Source organism: Chiloscyllium plagiosum, unplaced genomic scaffold (assembly GCF_037043375.1).
Source record: "Chiloscyllium plagiosum isolate Xiang-an unplaced genomic scaffold, Cpla_swu_hap1 HiC_scaffold_4, whole genome shotgun sequence".
Classification (NCBI taxonomy): domain Eukaryota; kingdom Metazoa; phylum Chordata; class Chondrichthyes; order Orectolobiformes; family Hemiscylliidae; genus Chiloscyllium; species Chiloscyllium plagiosum.
Window position 1 is genome coordinate 143,820,349 of NW_028270142.1, and position 25,284 is coordinate 143,845,632.

A 25,284-nucleotide genomic window follows, 5' to 3' on the forward strand; every position below is an offset into this window, starting at 1 on the left:
TATAAGCTAATTCTCACTTTACTGATTGAGCATCATGAAAAGCACCCACTTTAATTGCGACTCTGGTTTCACCACTGAAAACCACCCTCTTCTCTCCATTGGCCTAATCCAGATTCTGGTATTGAAACTGGAAGGAATGAACCATTTGTCTCTGGAGGGGAGGGTGGGCACTGGGGTCAACTGTACAGGTACGGGAATGTCTGGGATTCATTGATTAGTAATCCACAAGGGGGTCACAGCTATGGTACAGTTCATGTCTCACTCTAGGCCAACTCGATTTGGTGCTTTCCACTGTGCAGGAATTGCTTGCTGTTGCATCCACGCAATCCCCAGTGGCTGCAGTGTAACTGGCAGGAGTTTACCAGGAATTCTTCATTCATTAATGGGGGAGATCCTTAGCTGACTGAGTCATTAGAAATTGCACTCAAAATACTGCACCGTCTCCCTAGTCAGTGAAAATGCATTGGATCTAAACAATGCATGCACTTGCAGCCCTCTTTGTCTCCTTGCAGAACTGCTGACAACTTCTTGCTGCAGCCCGAGTGTGCATTTTCTACCCTGTATTTTTTAGTGTTAGGGGCTGGAGGAGGACTGTAAACTCTGCCATTTCCCCTTCCTCCCACAGCTACAAGAGTTTTTTTTTTAAAAATGTAGCAGGAATCTCTTCAAAAAGAGAGAGAGGAGGGGGAAGAGCGCTGCCTGTTTCCAAGGAGGAGGAGTTGCTACCATGTCTGCTGCATTCTGTGTGCTGTGTGGGTGAAGAGAGGGGAGGGAGCGGAGGGGGTGTAGAAATAAGAGAGGAGGGGTGAGAAATATTCTCCTCTCCATACATAGAACAGAGCACGATGTCGGTTGCATTTGCTACTCCCCGGCAGCGCGGGAAAGGTGAAATTACACCTGCCGCCATTCAGAAGGTAATGTAGCGAGTTTTGGAACGTTGCGACAATGTATCCGCTCAGATTGTTTCATTGGAGGATTACATTGTAGCGGGAGTGCAACAATGTAACCTACACACACACACACACCGAGCGAAGGGGAAGGGGGAAAGCCTTTGTGTTTCAGCAGAAAACAAAAATAATTTTCTTCTTCCAAATGTATTTTGTCTAAAAATAAGATTCGGGTGGGGGGGGAGGGGGTCCATTGCACTCAAACCAGTTCTGAGGAAGATAGGCTGAGGGTGGGAGGAATTTTACCACAGCGGCCATGATGAAGGTCTTCAAGTGATTTTTGGGAGAACATTTTTCTCCTTTTCTTTGTGTTCCCCCCCCCTCCCCCAGTGCTGCTTGAAGCTTTTGCAGCTTCACTCCCAAGTCCAGCCTCGCTCAGCGAAAACTCAGAAGCGCCAGGAAATGATCATTTTCTCGTTACCACAATTGGGTTGGTAGTTAACTTTTAATCCGTCACCGGTAATTTTTTAAAGGTTTTTTTTTCCTTGCAATGGCTGTGTTGATTTGAAATCTTCCTTTTTAAAATACTTTAAATCTGTTGATGGATTTGATTTAACGTTTTTTTTCTATTCATTTCAACCAACTTTAAGTGGTGGAGTTGATGTATGGTTTGGGGGGAATTTTTGTTAAATCAATGTTATGACAGGGTTTTTTTGTTTGTTCTGAGCTGAGGTGTACTCACTCCTGGGATGATTATACTTCTGTTTTTATTTATATATATATATATCTTGCCGAAAGTAACAGTTTCTGCACAGTTTAGGTTGGGCTCCCGAGTCAGTTTTGTTTCACGTTGTTCTCTTGGCATTTCCCCTCCGCGTTGACTCAGTTGTGCTGCCAAGCTGATTTGCAAGTCACGGGCAGCGTTTCGGCTTGTGTTGCTGGGAGGTCTGTCTGCTTCAGCCCTGAGACGTGAGTTCAGCTGGGAAATTCCAAGCCTTGGGAGGCTGAGCTGGCCAAAGGCGCAGTTTTCAAAACTGTTCAGACGGAACGAAATATCGCGAACTGCGAGGAGGGTAGTCATTGACTCGGACAGGACACGGCAGAAATGGGAAGGTGAAATTTAACACAGAAACGGAAATTGCTGGAAAAGCTCAGCAAATCTGGCAGCATCTGTGAACAGAAATCAGAGCTAACGTTTCGGGTTCAGTGACCTTTCCCTTCAGAACGTTTTTTTCCCTCTGATTTGCAGCATCCGAGGGTCTTCCGGTTTTTATTCAGGTGAAATGTAATGTGGCGAAGTGTGAGGTGTTTATCTCCAACTTTGGTTGGAGACGGGCAATGTAACACGATAAAGTAAAGGCTCCTATTCTCAAAGTGGGTGCAGGATTAGGGGGTGGGGAATGCACCATTCTGGAAGACAAGGAGAAAAGGCACAAGGGCTTTTAAAATAAATCTGTAGAATACAACTCTCTCAGCAAGTAAAACACTGTTCCAGCCTCAGTGGAAGTCTTGTACTGAGTTCTGGGCCCCACTTTAGGAAGGATCTATTGGCCTTGGAGGGAGTACAACATAGATTTACCAGAATGATAACTTAATCCCTGAAGTCCAGGTATCAGAGGTTGTACAAATTAAGAAATAGAGAACACACACCGGATCATCAACCCCCCACTCGCAGGAATCCGATTCACGAGAGAGGAAGAAAAGGACAACCAACTCCCATTCCTAGACGTGATGGTACAGAGAACACGAATGGAGGATTCACCACAAAGGTACACAGGAAAGCCACACACACAGACCAAGTCCTGAACTACGAAAGCAACCACCCCAACACACACAAAAGAAGTTGCGTCAAGACACTTTTCAAAAGGGCCACAACACACTGCAGTACACCAGAACTGCAATAAGAGGAAGAAGAACACCTATACAATGTATTCGCCAAAAACGGATACCCGCACAATTTCATCAACAGATGCCTAAGGGAAAGACAACGGAATGAGGACATGCCACAACCCAAAGGACTAGCCACACTACCGTACATCAAGAGCATTTCCGAACTGACAGCCAGACTACTGCGACCCCTAGGACTCATAACAGCACACAAACCAACAGCCACTCTCAGACAACAACTCACCAGGACGAAGGACCCGATACCCAGCATGAGCAAAACCAATGTAGTGTACAAAATCCCATGCAAGGACTGTCATAGGATAAGCAGGAAAACAGCTAACGATCTGTATCCATGAACACCAACCAGCTATGAAACGACATGACCACCCATCCTTCGTAGCCACACACGCAGATGACAAGCACCATGAATTCGACTGGGACAACACTACTATTATAGGACAAGCCAAACCGAACAGCCAGGGAATTCCTAGAGGCATGGCACTCATCCACAGATTCAATCAATAAGCACATCGACCTGGACCCAGTATACCGACCACTGCAACGGACAGCGGAAACTGACAACCGGAAGCGGCAGGGACAGGCCACTATAAATGCCAGAGGAAAGATCACAGAAGCGCTTCACAGGAGGCTCCCAAGCACTGAGGATGTCACCTAGACAGGGGACGAAACGTCTGCAACACAAATTCCCAGCTCGGCGAACAGAACCACGACAACGAGCACCTGAGCTACAAATCTTCTCCCAAACTTTGTACAAATTAAGCCTGTTTTCTCTAGAATTCAGAAGGTTAAGGAGTGAGTTGATTGAAGTCTTCAAGATAATAATTGGAAAAGACAGAGTAGATAAAGATAAGCTATTTCCACCATTCTCAGTAAGGGTCCTCAACCCAAAACCTAAGCTCTGATTTCTCTCCCCGGATTCTGCCAGACCAGCTGAGATTTTCCAGCAATTTCTGTTTTTGTTTCTGATTTACAGCATCTGCAGTTCTTTAGGTTTTTATTAACTATTTCCACAGGTTGGAGATTCCAGAATCAGGACATTATCTGAGAATTAGGGTCAGACCATTGAGGAGAGAAGGTTGGAAGCACATCTACACACATTGGGTGGGAGGGGTTTGGAATTCTCTTCCACAAGTGGCAGTTGATGCCAGATCGATTGTTAGTTTTATATCTGACATTGCTTAACAAAAATCTATTTATAGTATTTAAGGGACATGGGCAAAAAGCAGGTATATGGAGGTAGGTCACAGATCAGCCGTGATCTCATTGATTGGCAGAACAGGCTTGAGGGGCTGAATGGCCTACTCCTGTTTCTCAGTGTAAACGCTTTAGCGGCAGATGGTTTGTAGTGAAAGTGTCACTATAACCCAGGTGATGGAGTTGCCAGTTCAAATCCCATTGCAGCAACTGATAGACTTTACATTGGATGAATAAAAATCTGTGATGTAAAGTGAGTCTCAGCAGTGGGGACTGTGGCAATATTATTAGTAGTTAAAAACCCATCTGAATCACTAATGTCCTTCAGGAAGGAAATCTGCTCTCATTACCTGGTCTGGCCTACATGTGACTCCAGGCCCACAGCCAATGTGGTTCACTCTTAACTGCCTAGGTGTCCCTTTTAGTTCCTATTGAATTTCTTAATGCAGTGTGTTACTGATAACAACAACTCATCCAAAAACCAATCCTCTTGCTCTGCCAATTTTGAAGAATTCATTCATGGGATATAGATGTCGCTGTCTAGGCCCAGCATTTATTATAGAGCCATAGAGATGTACAGCACAGAAACAGACTCTTCGGTCCAACTCGTCCAGGCCGACCAGATATCCCAACCTAATCTAGTCGCACCTGACAGCACCTGGCCTATATCCCTCCAAACCCTTCCTTTTCATATACACATCCAAATGCCTCTTAAATGTTGCAATTGTACCAGCCTCCACCATTTGCTTGGGCAGCTCATTCCATACACGTACCACCCTCTCTGTGAAAAAGATGTATTGCTGAGTTGCCCTTGAGAAAGTGGTCAAAAAGTGTGGTGCTAGAAAAGCACAACTGGTCAGGCAGCATCCAAGAAGCAGGAGAGTCGACGTTTCAAGTATAAGCGCTTCATCAGGAATGAGGGGAGGTCTGAAGGGACTGAAAGGTAAATGGGTGAGTGGGGCTAGGGGGAAGGTAGCTGGGAATGCAATAAGTAGACGAAGGTGGGGGATGATGGGGATAGGTCGGAGAGGAGGGTGGAGTGGTTAGGTGGGAAGGAACATGAAGAGGTCATGAGGGCGGTGCTGAGTTGGAGGGTTAAATCTGGGATAAGGTGGGGGGAGGGGAAATGAGGAAACTGGTGAAATCAGCATTGATCCCGTGTGGTTGGAGGGTCCCAAGTGGAAGATGAGGCGTTCCTCCTCCAGGTATCAGGTGGTTAGGGTTTGGCGGTGGAGGAGGCCCAGGACCTGCATGCCCTTGTTGGAGTGGGAGTGGGAGTGGGAGTTGAAGTGGCTGGCCAGAGGGGGGTGGGATTGTTTGGTGCCTGTGTCCCACAGATGTTCTCTGAAATGTTCCATGAGTTGGTGTCCTGTCTCCCCAAAGTAGAGGAAATGGCACCACACTTTTTTTGCCTCTGATCTCCAGCATCTGCAGTCCTCGTGTTCTCCTCCTTGAGGAGGTGGTGGTGAGCTGCCTTCTTGAGCTGTCCCAGTCCTTGCAGGGATTTTGCAATCAAGCTAGGGAGTGAGTTCCATAATTTTAACCCACCAACACAGAAGGAACAGTGATATAATTCCAAGTCAGGATGGTGAGGGGCTTGGAGGAGAACTTGCAGGGGGTGGTGTTCCCTTGTATCTGCTGCCCTTGTCCTTCTAGATGGGAGTGGTTGTGGGCTTCGAAGGTGCTGTCTTTGGAACCTTAATGAGGCTGTTGCTTTCCAACCTCCTTCATTTCTTTGAAGAATTAACAAAATGTCGACTTGTATAGTGCATAGTGATGTCAGTGAACTTTTAAGAGTATGACAATAAGATATCATACTTAGATACAAGAATACTTGGAATGGTCAGGGTTATAAAAAAATAGAACAGTTTGGTCAGAGGTGTATTGGAATAATCAGCCTGGATGTAATGGAGGCACAGTGAGGGTTTGGAGAGCAGATGAGCAAAAACAGGGGTTTTGTTATGAAGACTGAAATGCCACACTGTGGTGACATGGTAGACACCTGTCTAAAGTTGGGGAACATGGAGCGAGGACAAGACAGAAAATGAAGAACAGCGGGTGACCAAATACGAGAGAAGGCTTCCACCTCCCAGTGGAACCATTGGTGCTTTTCTACAGGGATCCGTGCTGCTCTTCATCCCGAGAAATGATTCAGGCTTGTGTGGTCTGAAGTCAAATGTGAAGATTTCCTGTCGGGAGCAGGTTGGGGGAGGCGTAGCTCATGTGAGATGGGTTTGGCCAAGCTGCACGACAATGTACGTGAAGCTGCAGAGTGAGACTGCAAATGGAGTCTCTGAGTGGGAGGTGGCATCTCCTGGTCAGAGCATTGAGGAGGCAACCACGATGAAAAGTACCAGCCTTGTTTAGTGAGTGGCGCAGAGGGATCTCAGGCTGCAGATACACTAATTGTTACAAGTAGCTTTTGTTTACATATTCTGATATCTCCTTTTGTGTCTCGTTTCAAATTTTGTTGATATGGTTTCAGCAAAATGTCGTGTAAAAGGCACTATATAAATGCAGGTTGTTATGTTGGCCCCTCCCCGTCCCAATATCTGCATTAGACAATTGGTTATTTGCAAATGGCATACACCTTGGACACCATGGGCACTCGTCAGCACAGGATTCTGAAGTCAGACAGTTCACAAATACAACAGTGTTGAGTCATAGAGATATACAGCATGGAAACAGACCCTTCCGTCCAACCCGTCCATGCCGATCAGATATCCCAACCCAATCTAGTCCCACCTGCCAGCACCCGGCCCATATCCCTCCAAACCCTTCCTATTCATATACCCATCCAGATGCCTCTTAAATGTTGTAATTGTACCAGCCTCCACCACATCCTCTGGCAGCTCATTCCATACACGTACCACCCTCTGCGTGAAAAAAGTTGCCCCTTAGGTCTCTTTTATATCTTTCCCTTCTCGCCCCAAACCTATGCCCTCTAGTTCTGGACTCCCCGACCTCAGGGAAAAGACTTTGCATATTTACCCTATCCATGCCCCTCATAATTTTGTAAACCTCGATAAGGTCACCCCTCAGCCTCTGACGCTCCGGGGAAAACAGCCCAGCCTGTTCAGCCTCTCCCTATAGCTCAAACCCTCCAACCCTGGCAACCTCCTTGTAAATCTTTTCTGAACCCTTTCAAGTTTCACAACATCTTTCCGATAGGAAGGAGACCAGAATTGCATGCAATACTCCAACAGTGGCCTAACCAATGTCCTGTACAGCCACAACATGACCTTGAAAGTTCCCCTCCAACTCCCCTCACCATTCTGACTTGGAAATATACCACCCTTCCTTCAGTGTCACTGGGTCAAAATCCTGGAATTCCCTCCTCAGGGCATTTTGGGTCAACCTACAGCACATGGACTGAGGCAGTTCAAGAAGCCAGCTCACCCCCACCTTCTCAAGGGGCAACTAGGGACAGACAATAAATGCTGACCTGCCCATCAATGTTCATGTTGCATGAAAGAACTTAAACAAATTTCTATCACTGCGTTCATGACCACAAGAACCCCTGAAGCACTTTGCAGCCAATGAAATGCATCTGTAGTGTCTGGCAGAATGGCTGAAGTGCACAGCAAGCTCCCACAAATACTAGCCAGGTGATAGTCGGACTATCAACCTTTTTTATCATGTCGATTGAGGAATGTGTTTGGTCCATGGACATTAGGGACGGTTTTGTTACTGTTCATGATTGAGCTCTTGAGATTTTTTTTTGCACACTTGAGAGGACAGACAAGGACTTCCATTCAATATTGCTTCTGAAAGGTGGCACCACTGACAGTGCAGCAGTACCTCAGCACTGCACTCGAGATTCACTTTCAATCTTGATTACTCAGTATAGTGCAGCACAGGAACAGGCCCTTCGGCCCATCATGTCCATACTGACCATTCTAAACTAATCCCATCTACCTGCACGTGGTCCATTATTAGTTTCATTGTAATAGAAGCAGGAGTAGGCCATTTGGCCCATCGAGCCTGCTCCTCCATTCATTGAGATCATGGCTGATCTATCCATTGTCTTAGCTCCTCCCACCTGTATTATCCCCATAATCCTTAATTCCTGAACCATGCAAAAACCCTCCATTCCTTGACCATCCATGTGTCAGTCTAAATGATGCTTAAGCATTGCTATCATATCTGCTTCTACCATCTCCCATGGCACCACATTCCAGACACCTACCAGCCTCTATGTTTAAAAAAAAAATTTAAAAATACCTCGCACGTCTCCTTTAACCTTTCATCCTCTCACCTTAAATCTATCTTCCTTATTATTTGATGTTTCCACCTTGGGGGAAAAAGACTCTTGAACTATCCACTGTATCTATGCCTCTCAAAATTTTATATACTGCTATTGGGTCACCCCTCAGCCTCTGCTGTAGTGAAAACTTGGAGTGGGTGAAATTATCTATTCTGGGACCTCTACTTCATCCTCCAATCAGCTAATGTAAGCAGGAACAGCAGGCTAGATATAATTGACGGGAGAGACATGACACTAAAGCTCTTCATCTTGCACTCATCAGGACAAATGCAAGAATGCCAAATTTCACATGCTGGTGGAATATTATTATAATAAGTAAAAAGCATGCTGATCGGTCACTAAGTCTACTTTGATTGGCTTAGGTATTGGCTTAGATATTGGCAAGAATTCTGATTGGTGTAGACAGTATTGACTTGCTAACCAACCAGCTCCCTTCCCTTAGGTAAACATTGGTAAAAATGTGTCTATTTAAGTAATAATCAACTCTTCTATTCTTCCTGCCAAGGTGCGTGACCGCCCATTTCCCCAATGCCAATTTGGCATTTTTGTTTTGATCCTGGTGAATGCCAGGCAGAAAGCTTCATCGAGACTCCAATTCTATGCTAGCGTCCGAGTGTTACATGTTAAACTCTGTCACTGTAGGTATGCTTCTGGATGGACCGTATCTGATAGGCTGGGGAAAATCAAAACCCAAGCTCAATGCCATAAGATTTCAAACAGTGGGAGTGTTGATGTGCAGGGGCTTGGTGAGCACTAGGGGACAAGTGCCTGTTGCACTGATTTCCTCCTCCCTATTCTTTTATTAGTTACTGGATGAAAACAACCAGCTTATCCAATGCATAATGGATTACCAGAGCAAAGGGAAAACTGCCGAATGTTCGCAGTAAGTTGATTTTACTTTTCTGTTTTTGGGGAGAGGGTGATGTCGTGGCAATATCAGGGGCCAGTAATCAAGAGAATCCAGACTATTACTGCAGGGACACAGGGACTGCACCACTCTGGGACAATTTAAATTGAACAAGTCTGGAATTGAAAGCTCGCCTCTGGTTATGGTGACTGTGAAACTATCATCGATTGTTGGAAAAACTCATGCAGTTCACTGATGTCCTTTAGGGAAGGAAACTGCCATCCTTCCCTGGTCTGGCCTACATGTGACTCCAGACCCACAGCAATGTGGTTGACTCTTAACTGTCCTCTGAGCACTTAGGGTTGGGTAATAAATGACTACATCCCTTGTCAGAATTTTTTTCTTTCCGCTTTCAACTTGCATTTAAAGTGATGCCTGGCCACATGAACAATAGAGTTTTAACAGCGTTGTAGGAGGCTCTTCAGCCCATTGAGTCCATGCTGGTCATCAAACATGCATCGATTCTAATCCCACTATCCAGTACTTAGCCCACAGCCTTGTATGTTTTGACACTTTGGATGCATATCTGAGTATTTAAAGCCATGATGTGGAGGTGCCAGTTTTGGACTGGGGTGGACAAAGTTTTAAAAAAATCACACAACACCAAGTTATGGTCCAACAGGTTTATTTGGAAGCACTAGCTTTCGGAGCGCTGCTCCTTCATCAGAAAGCTAGTGCTTCCAAAGGAACCTGTTGGACTGTAACCTGGTGTTGTGTGATTTTTAGCTGAATACCGAGGAACCCCAATTATCCAGCATTTGATTATCCGAGTTTCAGATTGTCCGAACGAGATTGCAAGGTTCCAATGCTCAGCTAAATTATGTTACCCGGCATTTTATTATGTGGAATTTGATTAACTGAATGAGATACTCCCTGCCAGTGTCCTTCGGATAACAGAGGTTCCTCTGTATTTGAACGGTGTGCAGGTTCCTACCTCTCAACAGAGCAAGTGGAAAACTGCTGAATGCTGCCAGTAAGTTGGTTTTATTTGAGGCAGTCAGTTCTGGGTATCCAACTCCCTCTAGGTAAAAGCCCTTTCCCCCTCAAATCCCCTCTAAGCCACCTCCTTACCTTAAATCAGTGCTCCTGGTTATTGGTCACTCTACTAAGAATGTGCTGCTATGACCTCTGTATGCCCCAATCAGATCCACCTCCGCTTTCTCTGCTTGAAGGAAGACAACCCCAGACTGTCCAATCTCTCTTTGATAGTTGATCTGCTCCATCCCAGGCAACATCCTGGTAAATCTCCTCTGTACCCCCTCCAGTACAATCACAACAATCCTATACTGTGTGGTGACCAGAACTGCACACAGTACTCCAGCTATGGTCCAGTTGGCATTATGTACAACTCCATCACAACCTCCTCGCTCTTGAACTTAATGCATCAACTAAATATTCCTTAACTATTTTGGCCACCTGTCCTGCTATCTTCAAGGATCTATGTCCATCAATCTTACGTCTTTAATTGTTGGAAGTAGAAACAAATAAAACATAAGAATGCAAATCCCACAATACAAGCTTTAGTCCAGGGTAGTCCTGATATTACCATTCAGCCCATCGAGTCTGCCTTGCCATTCAATTCATGGCTGATCTGATAATCCTTATCTCCACCTTCCCGCCTTTTCCCCATCACCCTCGATTCCCCTTCCTGATTAAAAATCTGTCTGTTTCAGCCTTGAATATACACAATGACCCAGCCTTGACGACACTCTGTGGGAAAGAATTCCACAGGTTCACTCCCCTCTAACAGAAGAAATTCCTCCTCATCTCCATCGTAAATGGGGAACCCATTCTCCTGAGATTATTCCCTCTGATTCTAGACTCTCCTATACGCGGAAACAATCTTTCTGCATGAACATTGTCAAGTTTCCCAGTAATCCTGTATGTTTCTAAAAGGTCCCCTCTCATTCCTCTAAACCCCAGTGACTACAGGCCCAACCTACTCAACCTCTCCTCATAAGACAGTCCCTCCATCCCCAGGATCAGCACTGCCTCCAATGCCAGTATATTTTTTCCTTAAATAAGGGGCAGAAACTGTTCACAATATTCCAGCTGAGGTAGGACTAGTACCTTGTATAGTTTTAAGAAAATCTCCAAATTTTTATACTCCATTCCCTTTGAAGACCGACAATCCATTTGTCTTCCCGACTACCCGCTCAAATTGGATTCTAACATTTTGTGATTCACGGGTGAAGACTCCCAAATCCCTTTGTCCTGTAGTTTTCTGCAGTCTTTCTCTATTTAAGTAATAATCAACTCTTCTATTCTTCCTGCCAAGGTGTGTGACCTCCCATTTCCCCACATTATATTCCATCTGCCAAGTCTTTGCCTCCTCACTTAACCTGTCTACGTCCCTCTGCCAAACCTTTGTGCCATCTTCATCCCTTACATTCCCACCTATTTTCTGTCATCTGCAAAGTTGATGTTAGTAGATTCACTTTCCTCATCCAGGTCATGGTGGTCCCAGTCTTCATCCCGGTGGCACTCACTAATCACAGGTTGCATCCTGATAATGTCTCCCTTGTCCTAGCTCTCTGGATTTATATGGGGAGTCCAGTCCAGTTTGTGGATGTTGATAGTGGGGGGATTCAATGATGGTGATGCCATGGAATGTTGAGGGATGATGGTTAGATTCTCTGCTGTTGGACATTGTCATTGGCTGGATTTGTGTAGAGTGAATGTTACTTGTAAAGGATCGAAGGGTGTAGGGAGACAGAAGGAGCAGTTGAGTGATGAGCCATGTTGAACGGTGGAACAGATTTGAGAGGCTTATCCCTCCTACTTCCCATGTTCCTGTCGTTCTAGGTAACAGAAACAATCTCCTCCTTTTTCCCAATACCCTTCCATATTATTTATTCAAATAGCCATCCACTGATCCTCTTCAGTTGAACCTGCCTCCACCACATTTCCAGGCGGTGTATTCCACACCCTCGCAAGGTGAGAAGGTTATCCCCGCACCACACCCTGCCTCCTCTGCACATCACCTTAAATCTGCGCCACCTCTTCTTTTTCCTTTTGCATTCTGATACAGTTTCTCCCTATCTACTCTGTCCGGCCCATTCCTGCCTTTGGAAAAACTCTGTCCCTAAATCTCCTCTCTGCCGCCGTCTCTTCAGGGAGAACAGTCTCAAATTCTCCAATCTGTCCTTATCGCTGAAGTTTCTCATCTCTGGAGCCATTCTTGTAATCCACTTCTGCACACGCTCCAATACATTCACATCTATCCTATAAAGTGGCACCCACAACTGTACTCAGCTGAGGTTTAACAAGTGTCTTGTATATTTGTTCAACATTGACTCCTTGTTCTATTACTCTATGCCTCTGTTAATAAACCAGAGAATAATGTAAACTTTGCTAACTGTTCTCTCCACCTGTCCTGCTGCCTTCAGTGATCTGTGGACATATGTGGAACGAACTTCCTGAGGAAGTGGTGGATGCGGGAACAGTTCCAATGTTTAAAAGACATTTGGATAGATACAAGAAAAGGAAAGGTTTGGAGGGATATGGGCCAAGAGTAGGCAGGTGGGGCTCGTTTAGTTTGGGATTATATTCAGCATGGACTAGTGGGACCACAGGGTTTATTTCCATACTATATGACTCAATGTCAGGTTTTCCACTGTAATTACTAATTTTATCCTGAATTAACAGAATTGAGAGACTTGACAAACCATCCAGTTATTTCTCAATATATAATTTAGGTAGCATCACACTGTAAACTTTTGCTTTAAATTCTGTTTCTTACGATCTTATACTCCCCAACCACCTGATGAAGGAGCAGCGTTCTGAAAGCTAGTGCTTCCAACTATAACCTGGTGTTGTGTGATTTTTAACTTTGTCCACCCCAGTCCAACACCGGCATTTTGTCCTGAATAACTGTGTTGAGACAAGTCCCCACCCTTGAAGCTAAACTTGACTGGTCTATAATTGGTGGGATTATTCTTAGTCTTTGACATAGAAATAGAATAGTACAACATAGGAACAGGCCCTTCGGCCCACTTTGTTTGTGCTGTCCACGATGCCATTCTAAACTGATCCCATTTGTCTGCATGTGGTCCATATCCCTCTATTCCCTGCCTACTCATGTGTCTGTCTATTAAACATTGCTATCATATCTGTTGTTACCACCTCCCTGACAGCATATTCCAAGCACCTACAACCCTCTGTGTAAAAAGGAATTCTCACATATCTCTTTAAACTTTTTTCCCCTCTCTCAGCTTAAACCTATACCCCTTAGTATTTGCCTTTTCAAACCTGGGAAAAAAGACTCTGACTAGCCACCCTAGCCGTGCCTCTCATTTTATAAACTTCTGTCAGGTTTCCCATCAGCCTCTGACAATCTAGCAAAACAATTCGGGTTTGTTAAATCTCTCCTTTAAAGCTATAAAACCAGGGATTTCTGGAAGGTCTGGCAGCATCAGTGGAGAGAAATCAAGAGTTAACGTTTCAGATGGAGAGACCCTTCTTCAGAACCCTCCAATCCAGACAACATTCCGGTAAACCTCTGAAAATGTGGTGGGCAGGTTTAATAGAGGATTCCGCATCCCCTCCAAAGCCATCACATCTTTCGTATAGTGTGGCGACCAGAACTGCACACAATACTCCAAATGTGGCCGAGCTAAAGTTTTATGCATCTGCGATATGGCAAACGCTGTATGCCTTCTTTACCACCTTATCTGGTTGTGTTGCCACTTTCAAGGAGCTATGGATTTGAACCCCAAGATTCTTCTGTATATCAAATCTCCTACGGGTACTACCATTTCCTGTCTACTTTCTTCTTGCATTTGACCTCCCAAAATGCATCACCTCACACTGGGTAAAACTCCATCTGCCATTTCTCTGTCCAACTTTCTAACTGATCTATGTCCTGCTGCATCCTTTGATCACCTTCCTCACTGTGTCCACATTGCCACCAATTTTCGTGTCATCTGCAAATTTACTAATCAAATCTACGACATTTTCATTCAAATCATTTATATCTATATATTAGAAATAATAGAGGTCCTAGCACTGATCCTTGCAGAACATCACTAATCACAGACCTCCGGTCAGAAAAACACCCCCTCACAACTACCCTCTGTCTTCTATGACCAAGTCAATTTTGTATCCAACTTTATTAATTCGCCACAGATCCTACATGTCCTAATCTTCTGAGCCAGCCAACCATGAGGGACCTTGTTAAGTGCTTCAGTAAAGTCCACGCAGATGACATCCACTGCCCTACCCTCCTCAATCATCTTGTTCTTCTTCATAGAATCCCTACAGTGTGGAAACAGGCTATTTGGCCCAACAAGTCCACACTGACCCTCTGAAGAGTAACCCATTACCCCAACCCTATTACTCTGCATTTCCCCTGATCAACGCACCTAACCTACACACCCCTGAACACTATGGGCAAAATAGCATGGCCAGTTCACCTAACCTGCACGTCTCTGGATTGTGAGAGGAAACCAGAGCACTGGGAGAATGTGTAAACTCCATGCAGAGATTCACCCAAGGCTGGAATCGAACCCAAGTCTCTGGCGCCGTGAGGCAGCAGTGTTAGCCACTGTGCCACCCCTCACTTCCTTAAAAAATTCCATTCAAATTTGAGATAAGACCTGCCTCCCATGCTGACTATTTCTAATACATCCATTCATTTCTAAATATGCCTATCCCTAAAAATTTTCTTCAATAATCTCCCTACCACTGATGTAAGTCTTACTGACTTCGACATTCCCAGATTATCCCTGCAGTCCTCCATAAACAAAGGAACAACATTGGCTATTCTCCAGTGATCTGGAACATTGGCTGTGGCTAAAGAGGATACAAAGATCTCTGTCAAGGCCCCAGCAATCTCCTCCCCTGCCTCGCTCTCGCTGTAATGTTTACAATTGCAATTTGCAAATCTCCGGTCTCAATTCCCAGTTCTCCGAATCTGGGGAAGACAGTGAACATGCTAGCGGCCAGCAGTTTACCCCCTCACTTCCTTCAAAAACTCCTTTTATTTTTGTTGTGGAATTGAGTTTTTGCCATCTGTCATGTCCCCAGAAATTTGGCCCAGGGCCTGAGATTATTTATCCAGTGACAGTGGCACGGTGCCATCATCTCTCCAGCCTGCAGCTGCTGCTAACATTGGCACCCACTTGCCTCTGCACAAGGACATTGGTCCATGTGAAATAAGGGCTATTTCAATCGAGCAGTTAAAGTTTTTACATACTCACTGCGCCACGCTACACCACACCCTATCTCTGTCACCTCCTCCAGCCCCATCATCTCTCCCTATCTCTGTCACCACCTCCAGCACCTACACCCCTACGTATCTCTGTAACCTCCTCCAGCCCCTACACCTCTCCCTATCTCTGTCACCTCCTCCAGCCCCTACACCTCTCCCTATCTCTGTCACCTCCTCCAGCCCCTACACCTCTCCCTATCTCTGTCACTTCCTCCAGCCTCTACACCTCTCCCTATCTCTGTAACCCCCTCCAGCCCCTGTACCCCCCTCCCTATCTCTGTAACCCCCTCCAGCACCCACACACCCCTCCCTATCTCTGTAACCCCCTCCAGCCCGTACACTCCCTCCCTATCTCTGTAACCCCCTCCGGCCCCTACACCCCCTCCCTATCTCTGTAACCCCCTCCAGCCCCTACACCGGCTCTTGGGTCTAGTTTTAGTCGTAGTCATTGTGTTAAATAGCCTGTGGGAAGCTGTCACTAACAGCACTGTGTTCATACTGAGTCCGAGAGTGGGACCCATTATGGAGTCATCAGCCCAGACTGGCAGAGCTCCCTCGCCAGTCCCAACCCCTGACTCTGGTACCGAGGCAGTGCCTCCCTGTGTGAGAGGCCAATATTTCACTGGGGCGAGGAGTGGGGGAGATGAGGCAGTGTAAAGTCAAGACCACTGCTGTGTTTTCAGCTGGCTGTGAAAGGTGGCCTGGTGTGACACGGAAGAATAATTGGGAATTTCTTACTGGGTCTCATGGCCATTTTTCATACCTTATTAACATCACTACTTTTTTTTTCCACAAATGGCATTGTTGTTGGTGAGATCTTGCTGTGTTTAAAGCATTTGGCTTCCCTGTTCCTGACGTTGCAACTGCGTTAAGCTACTTTACAATGGTCTCCACATTTGGCAGAGCACTTCATGATTTGTTTTGTCCAGAACCAGGGGGTGACAGTCTAGGGAAAAGGCCATTTCGGACTGAGATGGGGAGAAATGTCTTCATCCAGAGAGAGTGGGAGCCTGTGGAATTCTCTGTGACAGAAAGTGGTTGAGACCAAAACATTGAATGTTTTCAAGAAGACCGTAAGAAATAGGGACACGAGGATACCATTTGCCCCCTCGAGCCTTCTCCATCAATGGTTGATCCAATGTTTGTCACACCCACTTTCCTAGAGACCTTCTTTAGAAGGAGTTAGGTGTAGTTCTTGGGGCTAAAGAGATCAAAGCGTATGGGGAGAAAGTGGCATAGGGGACTGAGCTGGATGATCAGCCATGATCATATTGAATGGCAGGGCAGGCTTGAAGGGCTGATTGGCCTACTCCTGCTCCTATATTCCATGTTTCAGCTGTATAGCATTTTGGGGTGTCTTGGGATTATAGAAAGTAGCTATATTAAATGCAGGTTAATTCCTCCCTTTTTGTATCACTGTTCTCACCTCTCTTTGGCAAATTTCCAGACTCTGATAGGTTTGAGACCTGTTCTGTGATTGACTGAAGGATGTGTTGATGTAAACCCAGTCAAAAAGTAGTTGATCACTGTTGCTTTAAGCGCCACTGCGTGTGTAATTTTCCAGCACTTAATGCTGAGCTCTCCTTGACTGTTGTTACAAAACAAACAATACTGGTTTATACGTGATATTCTATGGACCTTATCTGCTCAGTGTGGGGGTAAATACACACCGATCATTCAGGACTAAAAGCGAGAACGCTGTTGGTTCGGAAGCTAAAGAGAGCTTTGCAACCTACTGCCAGAGTCCCCATTCCATGTGGATAAAGTGACAGATCAGCAGCCTCTTTGAAGATGGATCCAGAAGGGTTGTGGGACAAGTATTTGAGCACCCAGTTTAGGCTAAACGTGCCCCTCAACAGCACCACCTTCAGGGTTGGGTACTGAGGCAGTGCTGCTTTGTTGAGGGTGCCTCCAGTGGGGGCTAACCACTGCCTTCCCCCGCCCATGTGGCAGATCCACTGGCTGCAAGTGGAAGAAGAGCTGGGAGATTCTCCCTGTGTCTGACCAGTGTCCGCCCTCCCGCCTCGATAGAGGTACAATCCCCATGCTCCTGCTAGACCATCGGGATGCTCTCACATTACCGAGGGAGAGACAGAGAGACACAGCTGGGGGTGGTTTAACCTGAGAGTCACCATGCCTCAGGTGAGGGGGGAGGAGGAAAAGGAGCGTTCTTTGTGGTAACCTCAGCCGGTGTGGGAATTGAACCCACATTGTTGGTGTCACGCTGTATTGCCAACCAGCTGCCCAGCCAATTGAGCTAACTGACCTCTGAAGGTAAAGTTGTCATAGTCCCAGGCGATTATACAGCTGCTCTCTCGTGAAAGAGAGACGACTGGTGATGTGTTTCACCCGAGGGGGCAAGGTTGAGACAGTAGGATCCTCACAGTGATCTTGGACAGTGTGGGAATACTGTGGGAATTCCCTTCCTGATTAAAAATCTCTCTGTCTCAGCCTTGAATATACTCAATGCCCCAGCCTTGACAGCCCTCTGAGGTAAAGAATTTCACAGATTCATTCCCCTCTGAGAGAAAAAAATCCTCCTCATCTCTGCCCTAATTGTGTGACCCCTTACTCTGAGATTATACCCTCTGGTCCTAAATGGTCCCACAGGGGAAGCCAGCTTTAATTATTGTCCTTGCCATGTCCTCTAAGAATTATTGTCTCTTACTCAAATGAGTACAATACAAAATTTATAAGTCACTACTTACAGAATTGTGTATGTTTCAATAAGGTCCACTCTCTTCTAAACTCCAATGAGTACAGGCCCAACCTACCCAATCTCCCCTCATAAGACTGCCCCTCTATACCTAGCACCAACATAGTGAACCTGACATACAATGCCAGTGTATGTTCCCTTCGATAAGGGGCCCAAAACTGATCACCGTATTCCACATGTGATCTGACTAGTGCCTTAGTATTGTTTTAGCCAAGCCTACTTTCATACTCTGTTCCCTTCGAAGGGCCTGTTTCTACACTGTAGATAATCTAATCTAATCTAATCTAAAGGCCAACATTCCATTTGCCTTCCCTATTACCGGCTGAACTTGGACACTAGCTTTTTGTGATTCGTGGACAAGGACTGCCAAATCCTTCTGTGCTGTAGCTTTCTGCAATCTTTCCCCATTTAAATAATGTTCCGCTCCTCTAATCTTCCTGCCAAACCTCACATTTTCCTGCAGTATGTTCCATCTGCCAAGTTTTTGCCCTCTCACTTAAAGTATCTGTACCGCTGCAGAATGTTTTTTTAGTCTCACATGTCCTTCCCATTTACTTTTGTATCATCCACAAATTTGGTTATTGTACATACACTTTCCTCATCCAAGTCATTAGTATCGATTGTAAGGAATTGTGGCCCCAGCATTGATCCCTGCTTCACTCTACTGGTTATAGGCTGTCATCCTGAAAATGCTCTCGTCATCCCAACTCTGTCTTCAATGAGTTAGCTAGTGCTCTGGATAATATATCACCTCCCAATGCCATGGGCTGTTAACCAACGCTGTCTTGAAGCTGTGTGGATGCACACATACAGCTGCTCTGTGAATTCCACCCGTGGCAATTGTAGCATAGACCTCTGCTTCTGGAAGTCACTGCTCTGCATGGTCCTCAGAAGCTCGTGCAGATGGAAATAAAATTCAAGGAAGCTCTGCTCTTATCCTTTTTGAAGCCTTCCTTGCGCTACCTTATCAATTATCTTTTAGAAAGATATGGTCAGCGCAGTGGCTCAGTGGTTAGCACAGCTGCCTCATAGCCCCAGAGACCCGGGTTCAATTCCCACCTCGGGTGACTGTCTGTGTGGAGTTTGCACATTCTCCCCGTGTCTGTGTGGGTTTCTGCTGGGTGCACCGGTTTCCTCCCACTGTCCAAAGATATGCAGGTCAAGTGAATTGGCTGTGCTAAATTGCCCATAGTGTTCAGGGATGTGTAGGCTAGGTGCATTAGTCAGGGGGAAATGTAGAGTAATTGGGTGGGGGAATGGGTCTGAGTGGGTTACTCTTTGGTGTGGACTTGTTGGGCCCAATGGCCTGTTTCCACACTGTAGGGATTCTATGGAAAAAAACCAAATATATTACGTCTACCTGTTCCCCTTGATCCACATTTGACAGAGTGTGGCATCAAGGAGCCCAAACAAAATTAGAATCAATGGGTATTGGGGCAAACTCTCCGCTGGTTTGAGTCATACCTGGCACCTAGGAAAATGATTGTGAGGTATGAGTTCCCCTTCATGAAGCCATGCTGACTCTGCTTGATGTATCACATATTTCTAACTGCTCTGCGAATACATCCTGAATAATCTGTACATGAAAACCAAGGCTCTCGCTCCCCTGTGCCAGTTCTGAGGGAGTGTTGCACTGGTCTGGGTTGCATTTCCCGGAGGCCTTCAAACAAGTCCCTGTCAGTGATCGTGGGTAAACATCAAAACAGGTTGTGGCCTGATTCCAGAGAAGACCAAATGGGATTTTGACATTTTGGTTTAAGGAATGGTGTACAAAAGCAGGGAAGTGTTGCTGCAACTGTACAAGGCATTGGTGAGACAAGGCCACTCAGCTCCTGACCTCATTACAGCCATGGTTCAAAAGAGCTGAAGTTCAGAGTGAAGGGAGAGTTATAACCCTTGACATCATGGCCGCATTTGACAGAGTGTGGCATCAAGGTGCCCAAACAAAATTAGAATCAATGGGTATCGGGGCAAACTCTTTGCTGTTTGAGCCATACCTGACACATAGGAAAATTATTGCGGTTGTTTGAGGTCAGTCATCTCAGTTCCAGGACATCTTAGTAGAAGTTCCTCCAGGTAGTGTCCTAGGCCCAACCATCTTGAGCTGCTTCGTCAATGACCTTCCCTCCATCATAATGCCAGAAGTGAGGATGTTCTCTGATGATTGCATAATGTTCAGCACCATTCACAACTCCTCAGATACTGAAGCAGTTCGCCACCACCTTCTGAAGGGCAACTAGGGATGGGTAATAAATGCCAACCCAACCAGCGAGGTACACGTCTTGAGAGAATATAAATATTCGAAACAGTTTTACCTCATCTGAACTTGTCATAACATGGTTCACATTGATCAAACCGCTCCTTTAACCTCCTTTGCACCAAGAAGTTCAGAACAGGGTCACAATCTCAGGCTACATGGTCACCACTTTGGACAGAGGAAGGAGGTAATTACTGAGGTAAAGGTAAATCTTCACAGAGGGCAGAGAATATGTGGAGTTCTCTAGCACAGGAGGCATTGAGCATGTTTCCACAGACTTCTAGAGGCTAAAGGTGTCAAGGAACATGGGGAGAGGGCAGGAGTATGCGTTGAGATAGATGATCGTGTCAAATGGCAGAGCATGTTTGATGGGCTGAATGGCCTACTCCTCCTCCTTTTGTCTGTGCACCCACGTGCTTCTAAGGAGAACAACTCCAGAGTCTCCACCCAACCCTGTCATAAAATCCCTCATCCCTGGAACCATTCTGGCAACTTACCCCTCAGGTGGTGAGGAGGCCATCACATCCTTCCTGAAGTACAGGGGGGTGGTGAGAACTGGACACAAAACTCCAACTGGGACCCAAACCAGAACTTTCTAAAGGTTTGCTGTGTTTTCCCTGCTTTTGTATTTTGCTCCTCAGTTTGGTAAGTGCATGCTTTGCTCGTTACTCTCACTCAAAACGTTCTGCGGTCTCAAAGCCCAGTAGACGTGTGCCCTGGGGGCATGCTGTCCATAACTGCCATGTAGTTGATGTTAGCTCTCCCCACCCCTTCTGCCCAATGCATCACCTCATACTTCTCTCTAACCGCCACCTGCCATGAGTCTGCCAACCTGGCCCCGATCGTTCATCTCATTCCCACTATTTGCCCCTCCTCCAACCTTGGTGGAATCAGAGAAGTTTGGCATTTTTCCCTGTCTTCCAGGATTGTTTCCATGAATTATAAAAAGCAGTTGACCCTCTGGGAACAGCGCTGTCTGCCACCTATCGTAGATCACAGCTTTGTGTCCTTATGACCAATGTATTGTTATCCCATTGGACACAGACCCTCCTATTCCATAAGCCCTGATTCTGTTAACCACCCTTTAAATGTGGTGCTCTGTCAAACACGTTGTCGTAAAATTCACACAGAGACAATTTTGTACACATCAGTCACCAGCCCCTCACAACCCAACCTCTCTATAACTTCCTTTCTTAATGATGGCAGTGATTTGCAACTTTCTGTTCGTGGAATCTTTGGCAAGGACCAGATGACATTATCTCAGTTTAAGGGGTCACCTGTTTAATTTGAAGATGAGGAATTTCTTCTTTCAGAGGGGAGTGTATCTGTGGAATTCTTTCCCTCAGGGGGCTGTCAAGGCTGGGGCATTGAGTCCCAAGGCTGAGACAGACAGATTTTTAACCAAAAAGGGGAATCGAGGGTGATGGGGAAAAGGCAGGAGAGTGGAGGTGAGGATTATCAGCTCAGCCATGATCCCATTGAGTGATGGAGTAGATTTGATGGGCTGAATGGCCTATTTTTCTATGTCTTGTGGTTGCTGAACTGGGAACCCAGAAGCCGTTTTCCACAATCTTGATTGCAATAGCTGGCAGATTTATTTAAATTCAGTTGATTCAAAAAAAAATCACAGGTTTTAAAGCTGGTCCCCATGGTGGTGACCGTGATCTTATTATTGATTTGTTGTGAACCCCCTGCTGTGCTTACCCAGTCTGGTGTGCACGTGACTCCAAGCCCACAGCAAGGTGCCTCTTAGCCGCCCTCTGAAAAAACCAATCCAGCCTCTTAACTCAAGTGTGAACTGCAAATGGTGGCTTTCCATCACCTTTGAATGAATTAAGACAAAAGCATGGGACCCTGGCCAGGATAGGGTTGCAATGATACTGTCAGAGAATTCATCTCCTTTTATTCTCCCCGCACTTTATTTTATTCACTGTGTTTTACAGATTAATGATTTTCTGGAAGGTTATCAGCGTGCCCTATGGCAGAATGCAACTTTGCATTCACAAACTTCACTAGATTTCCCTTTCGCTTTGCAGATGAGGTTTGATTTCTTTTCTTTTCACTCCTTGTAGAAATGGTATTCTGTGATCTTTTCCCATCAGCCCTGCTACTTTATACCTTTTGTAGTATTAAACTCTTGCACCAGCTGTGTTCCTTGTTTAAGGGTGTGTGTTATTGAGTTTTTGTTGTGGGTCTGCTGCATTATTAACACCAGCATGTCGTTCAACTACAGTTGTGGCTCCTATGCTTCAAGGTCATTGCTTCAGATTTGAATGGTAAGGGATTCCCAAGCATTTGCAGCAGACTCTGACTGTGAAAATATTGTTTAAAAACTTGCTTCCAAACTGTAGGGATTCTGTGATCTGAAACAATTTCGTTAGAGCAGCAGAATGAGTAAGGAGACACAGTTAATCAGTAACCACAGAGTAAAGGAGCGCTTATGCCACAGAGAACCAAACTTCTCCCCTTCCACGGAACCCAATTCTGTAATCTCTCACCATGTACAGAACATGCTTGTTTTTATTCTTCCTGCCAAACTGGACAATTTCATCTATTTACCACATCTTTGCTCAATGAATCCATCTCTATCCCTTTATAACTTCCTTCTACTCTCTTCACAACTTGCTTCCTTGGAATCATCCAGTACAGAAAAGGCCATTTGGCTGATCAAGTCTGTACTGCCAAAAATAAACTACAACCTAAACTCACCCCACTTTCCTGCCGTCAGCCATTGCCCTGAATGTTGTGACAGCTGGGCTGGTAAGGTTGTGTGATCTAACTCCAATCACTTCCTCTCTCTCCTATTTATCTAACACCCCCTTTCAATGAGTAGATATGATTCCCCTCACTCACATTCCACTTTCTCACTTTGCTAGATTTTCACTGTGTTCCTTATTGCATTTATGAATTAGAGTCAGATTATGGCTTCTTATTTTGCACTCATTATTTTGTCAAAGTTTGAGAGTTGTGCATTTAACTCTTTTATTTTAAGAATTAGAAGTGTTTATTGAGGCATGATTGATCACTTCTCATTCTACTGCACTCCCAGACACCTCAGAGGCTGGAATAAGTTCCCTTTGTCATCTCACAAGCTTAAAAACTGATGAAATTCAGCATGTTCTAAAGAGATATTTAATACTGTAAGTCAGTCAAGAAATTGTGGCTGACCTTTCAAGATTTGAGTCATTGTCGGTAATCAGAACATTAGTCACAGCTCCCCCGTAGACTCCCACTTGCAAGTGCTCATCTGATACCATGGAGCTGAAGGTTGATCAGCCAACATATAACTTGGTTCCTTGATGCTCCGTGGTGTGTACAAAGCACATTCTCTGTCATCTTTCTATGACTTTTGTTGTTCTGCTGGGGAGTTTACAGTCCAATGGCCTCAACATAGACTTCACCAGCTTCAAATTCCCACCACCCCCAGCCTAATCCCATGTGATGTAACAAGCACATTTGTACAAGTGAGCAGCCACAAGCTATGGTTTTAAAAATGACTGTCATCAGCAGCTTCATTGAAAGATTATTGGGGGATGTGCAGGAATGTGGAGGTGAGGTACAATTCGATCAGCCGTGACCTCATTGAATGGTGGAGCAGGCTTGAGGGGCCAAATGGCCTGCTCTTGTTGGTTTGATATTGTTTGAGGACAATGGGTGAACACCCTCCCTCTTCAAAACAGAGGCGCAGGGAACTTATACACGTGGAAAGTGAAGATGGTTTGCGGGGGGAGGGAGCATGCTATCGTTGGTCATCTGAAAGGCAAGGCCTTTGACTTGGTGGTAACCCCAGGCTGTCCTGTATGTCTGACTGTATCTCTGGCATGCAACCTGAGAGCCCATAACCTTCTGCCTCAGTGAGTCATGGCTCAACTGGGCATGTTCATGTCTGCATGTGTGTTCGGGAAATTCCTGGGATGATTCAGAGCTTTAAACTGGACCTGAAATTAATTCTTTGATCGCGGTTTCGATGCTGAATCTTTAAACAAGTATGGTCCATGATTCTTTTGATAAAACTGCTTTTTTCTCCCTCCTCCTGCAGGTACCAGCAAATGCTTCATAGAAATTTGGTCTATCTGGCAACAATAGCAGATTCCAATCAGAACATGCAGTCACTCTTACCAGCTGTAAGTACTCTTTTTTTTCAATAGGATTTTGTAAAACAATATTAAGCTTGCTGAATCTCTGAAGTACAGGTGTTTGTAATCCTTTTGGGAGCCAGAAAGAGTGGGAACTGCAATCTGGAGTTAATTATTTCTGTCTTACCTGCGGTGACATTAATGTGCCAACTCCCTGTCCATTCTGCATGTTTATTAATTGCTCTCGGTAATATTCGCTATATTGGCCCTTGCCGTGAGTGAGGGTTGTCTATGTGCTGCGTGGTTGAGTTAATCTAAATGGTATCCTGCGGAGTTTAGAGGAATGAAAGGTGATCTCATCGTTGAAAGAGTCACATTTCTGAAGTGGATTGACAGGGTAGATACTGAGAGACATGAAAGCAAAACGCCGCTGGAAGTCTGAAGCAAACTCCAAATGCTGGAGAAACTCAGCAAATCAGTGGAGAGAAACAGTTAAAGTTTGAATCTGATATGAGTATGATAATAAACAGACGAACCTGTAGCCTTGGGCATTTGAACCAAACCCATTGGCGTCATTTTGTAGCTTCAAAGTGTTGTTTTTGTGAGGGGGAGCCAGGATGAGCCAGAAGTGTATTCCTGTTTACTGCCAACACTGCCCACCCAAACCCCCTTTCACATTATGTGGGCCCCTGCTTCCTACCCTCACTCCTGAATGGGCTGGCTGGAATTTTCAGCTTCCAGTCTGCTGTCTCCTCTCTACAGTCCCCTTTCCCACAACCAGGGAGGTTGCTTCCTACTTATTGAAATCCTCTGCTCTTCGGAAACTCCTCAATTAAATCTCTCCTTCACCACCTCAGCAAG

General features: G+C 45.4%; 1 protein-coding gene across 9 annotated transcripts in view; it reads left to right on the forward strand.

Annotated features, from left to right (window-relative positions):
• The first annotated feature begins 761 nt into the window (after positions 1–761).
• ss18 (SS18 subunit of BAF chromatin remodeling complex) overlaps positions 762–25,284 on the forward strand; it is an 80,173-nt gene continuing 55,650 nt past the window's right edge. For 3 of the 9 annotated variants that reach the window (XM_043687615.2, XM_043687616.2, XM_043687621.2), the window contains exons 1-3: positions 763–914; positions 9,063–9,139; positions 24,387–24,471. In XM_043687615.2, the coding sequence (XP_043543550.1) occupies positions 846–914; positions 9,063–9,139; positions 24,387–24,471 (231 nt within the window). In that variant the 5' untranslated portion in view covers positions 763–845. Of the gene's footprint in view, positions 915–1,256; positions 1,378–9,062; positions 9,140–22,290; positions 22,389–24,386; positions 24,472–25,284 lie in introns of those variants that run through there. The other 6 variants (XR_006311341.2, XM_087986740.1, XM_087986738.1 and 3 more) reach the window with 5 other exon arrangements.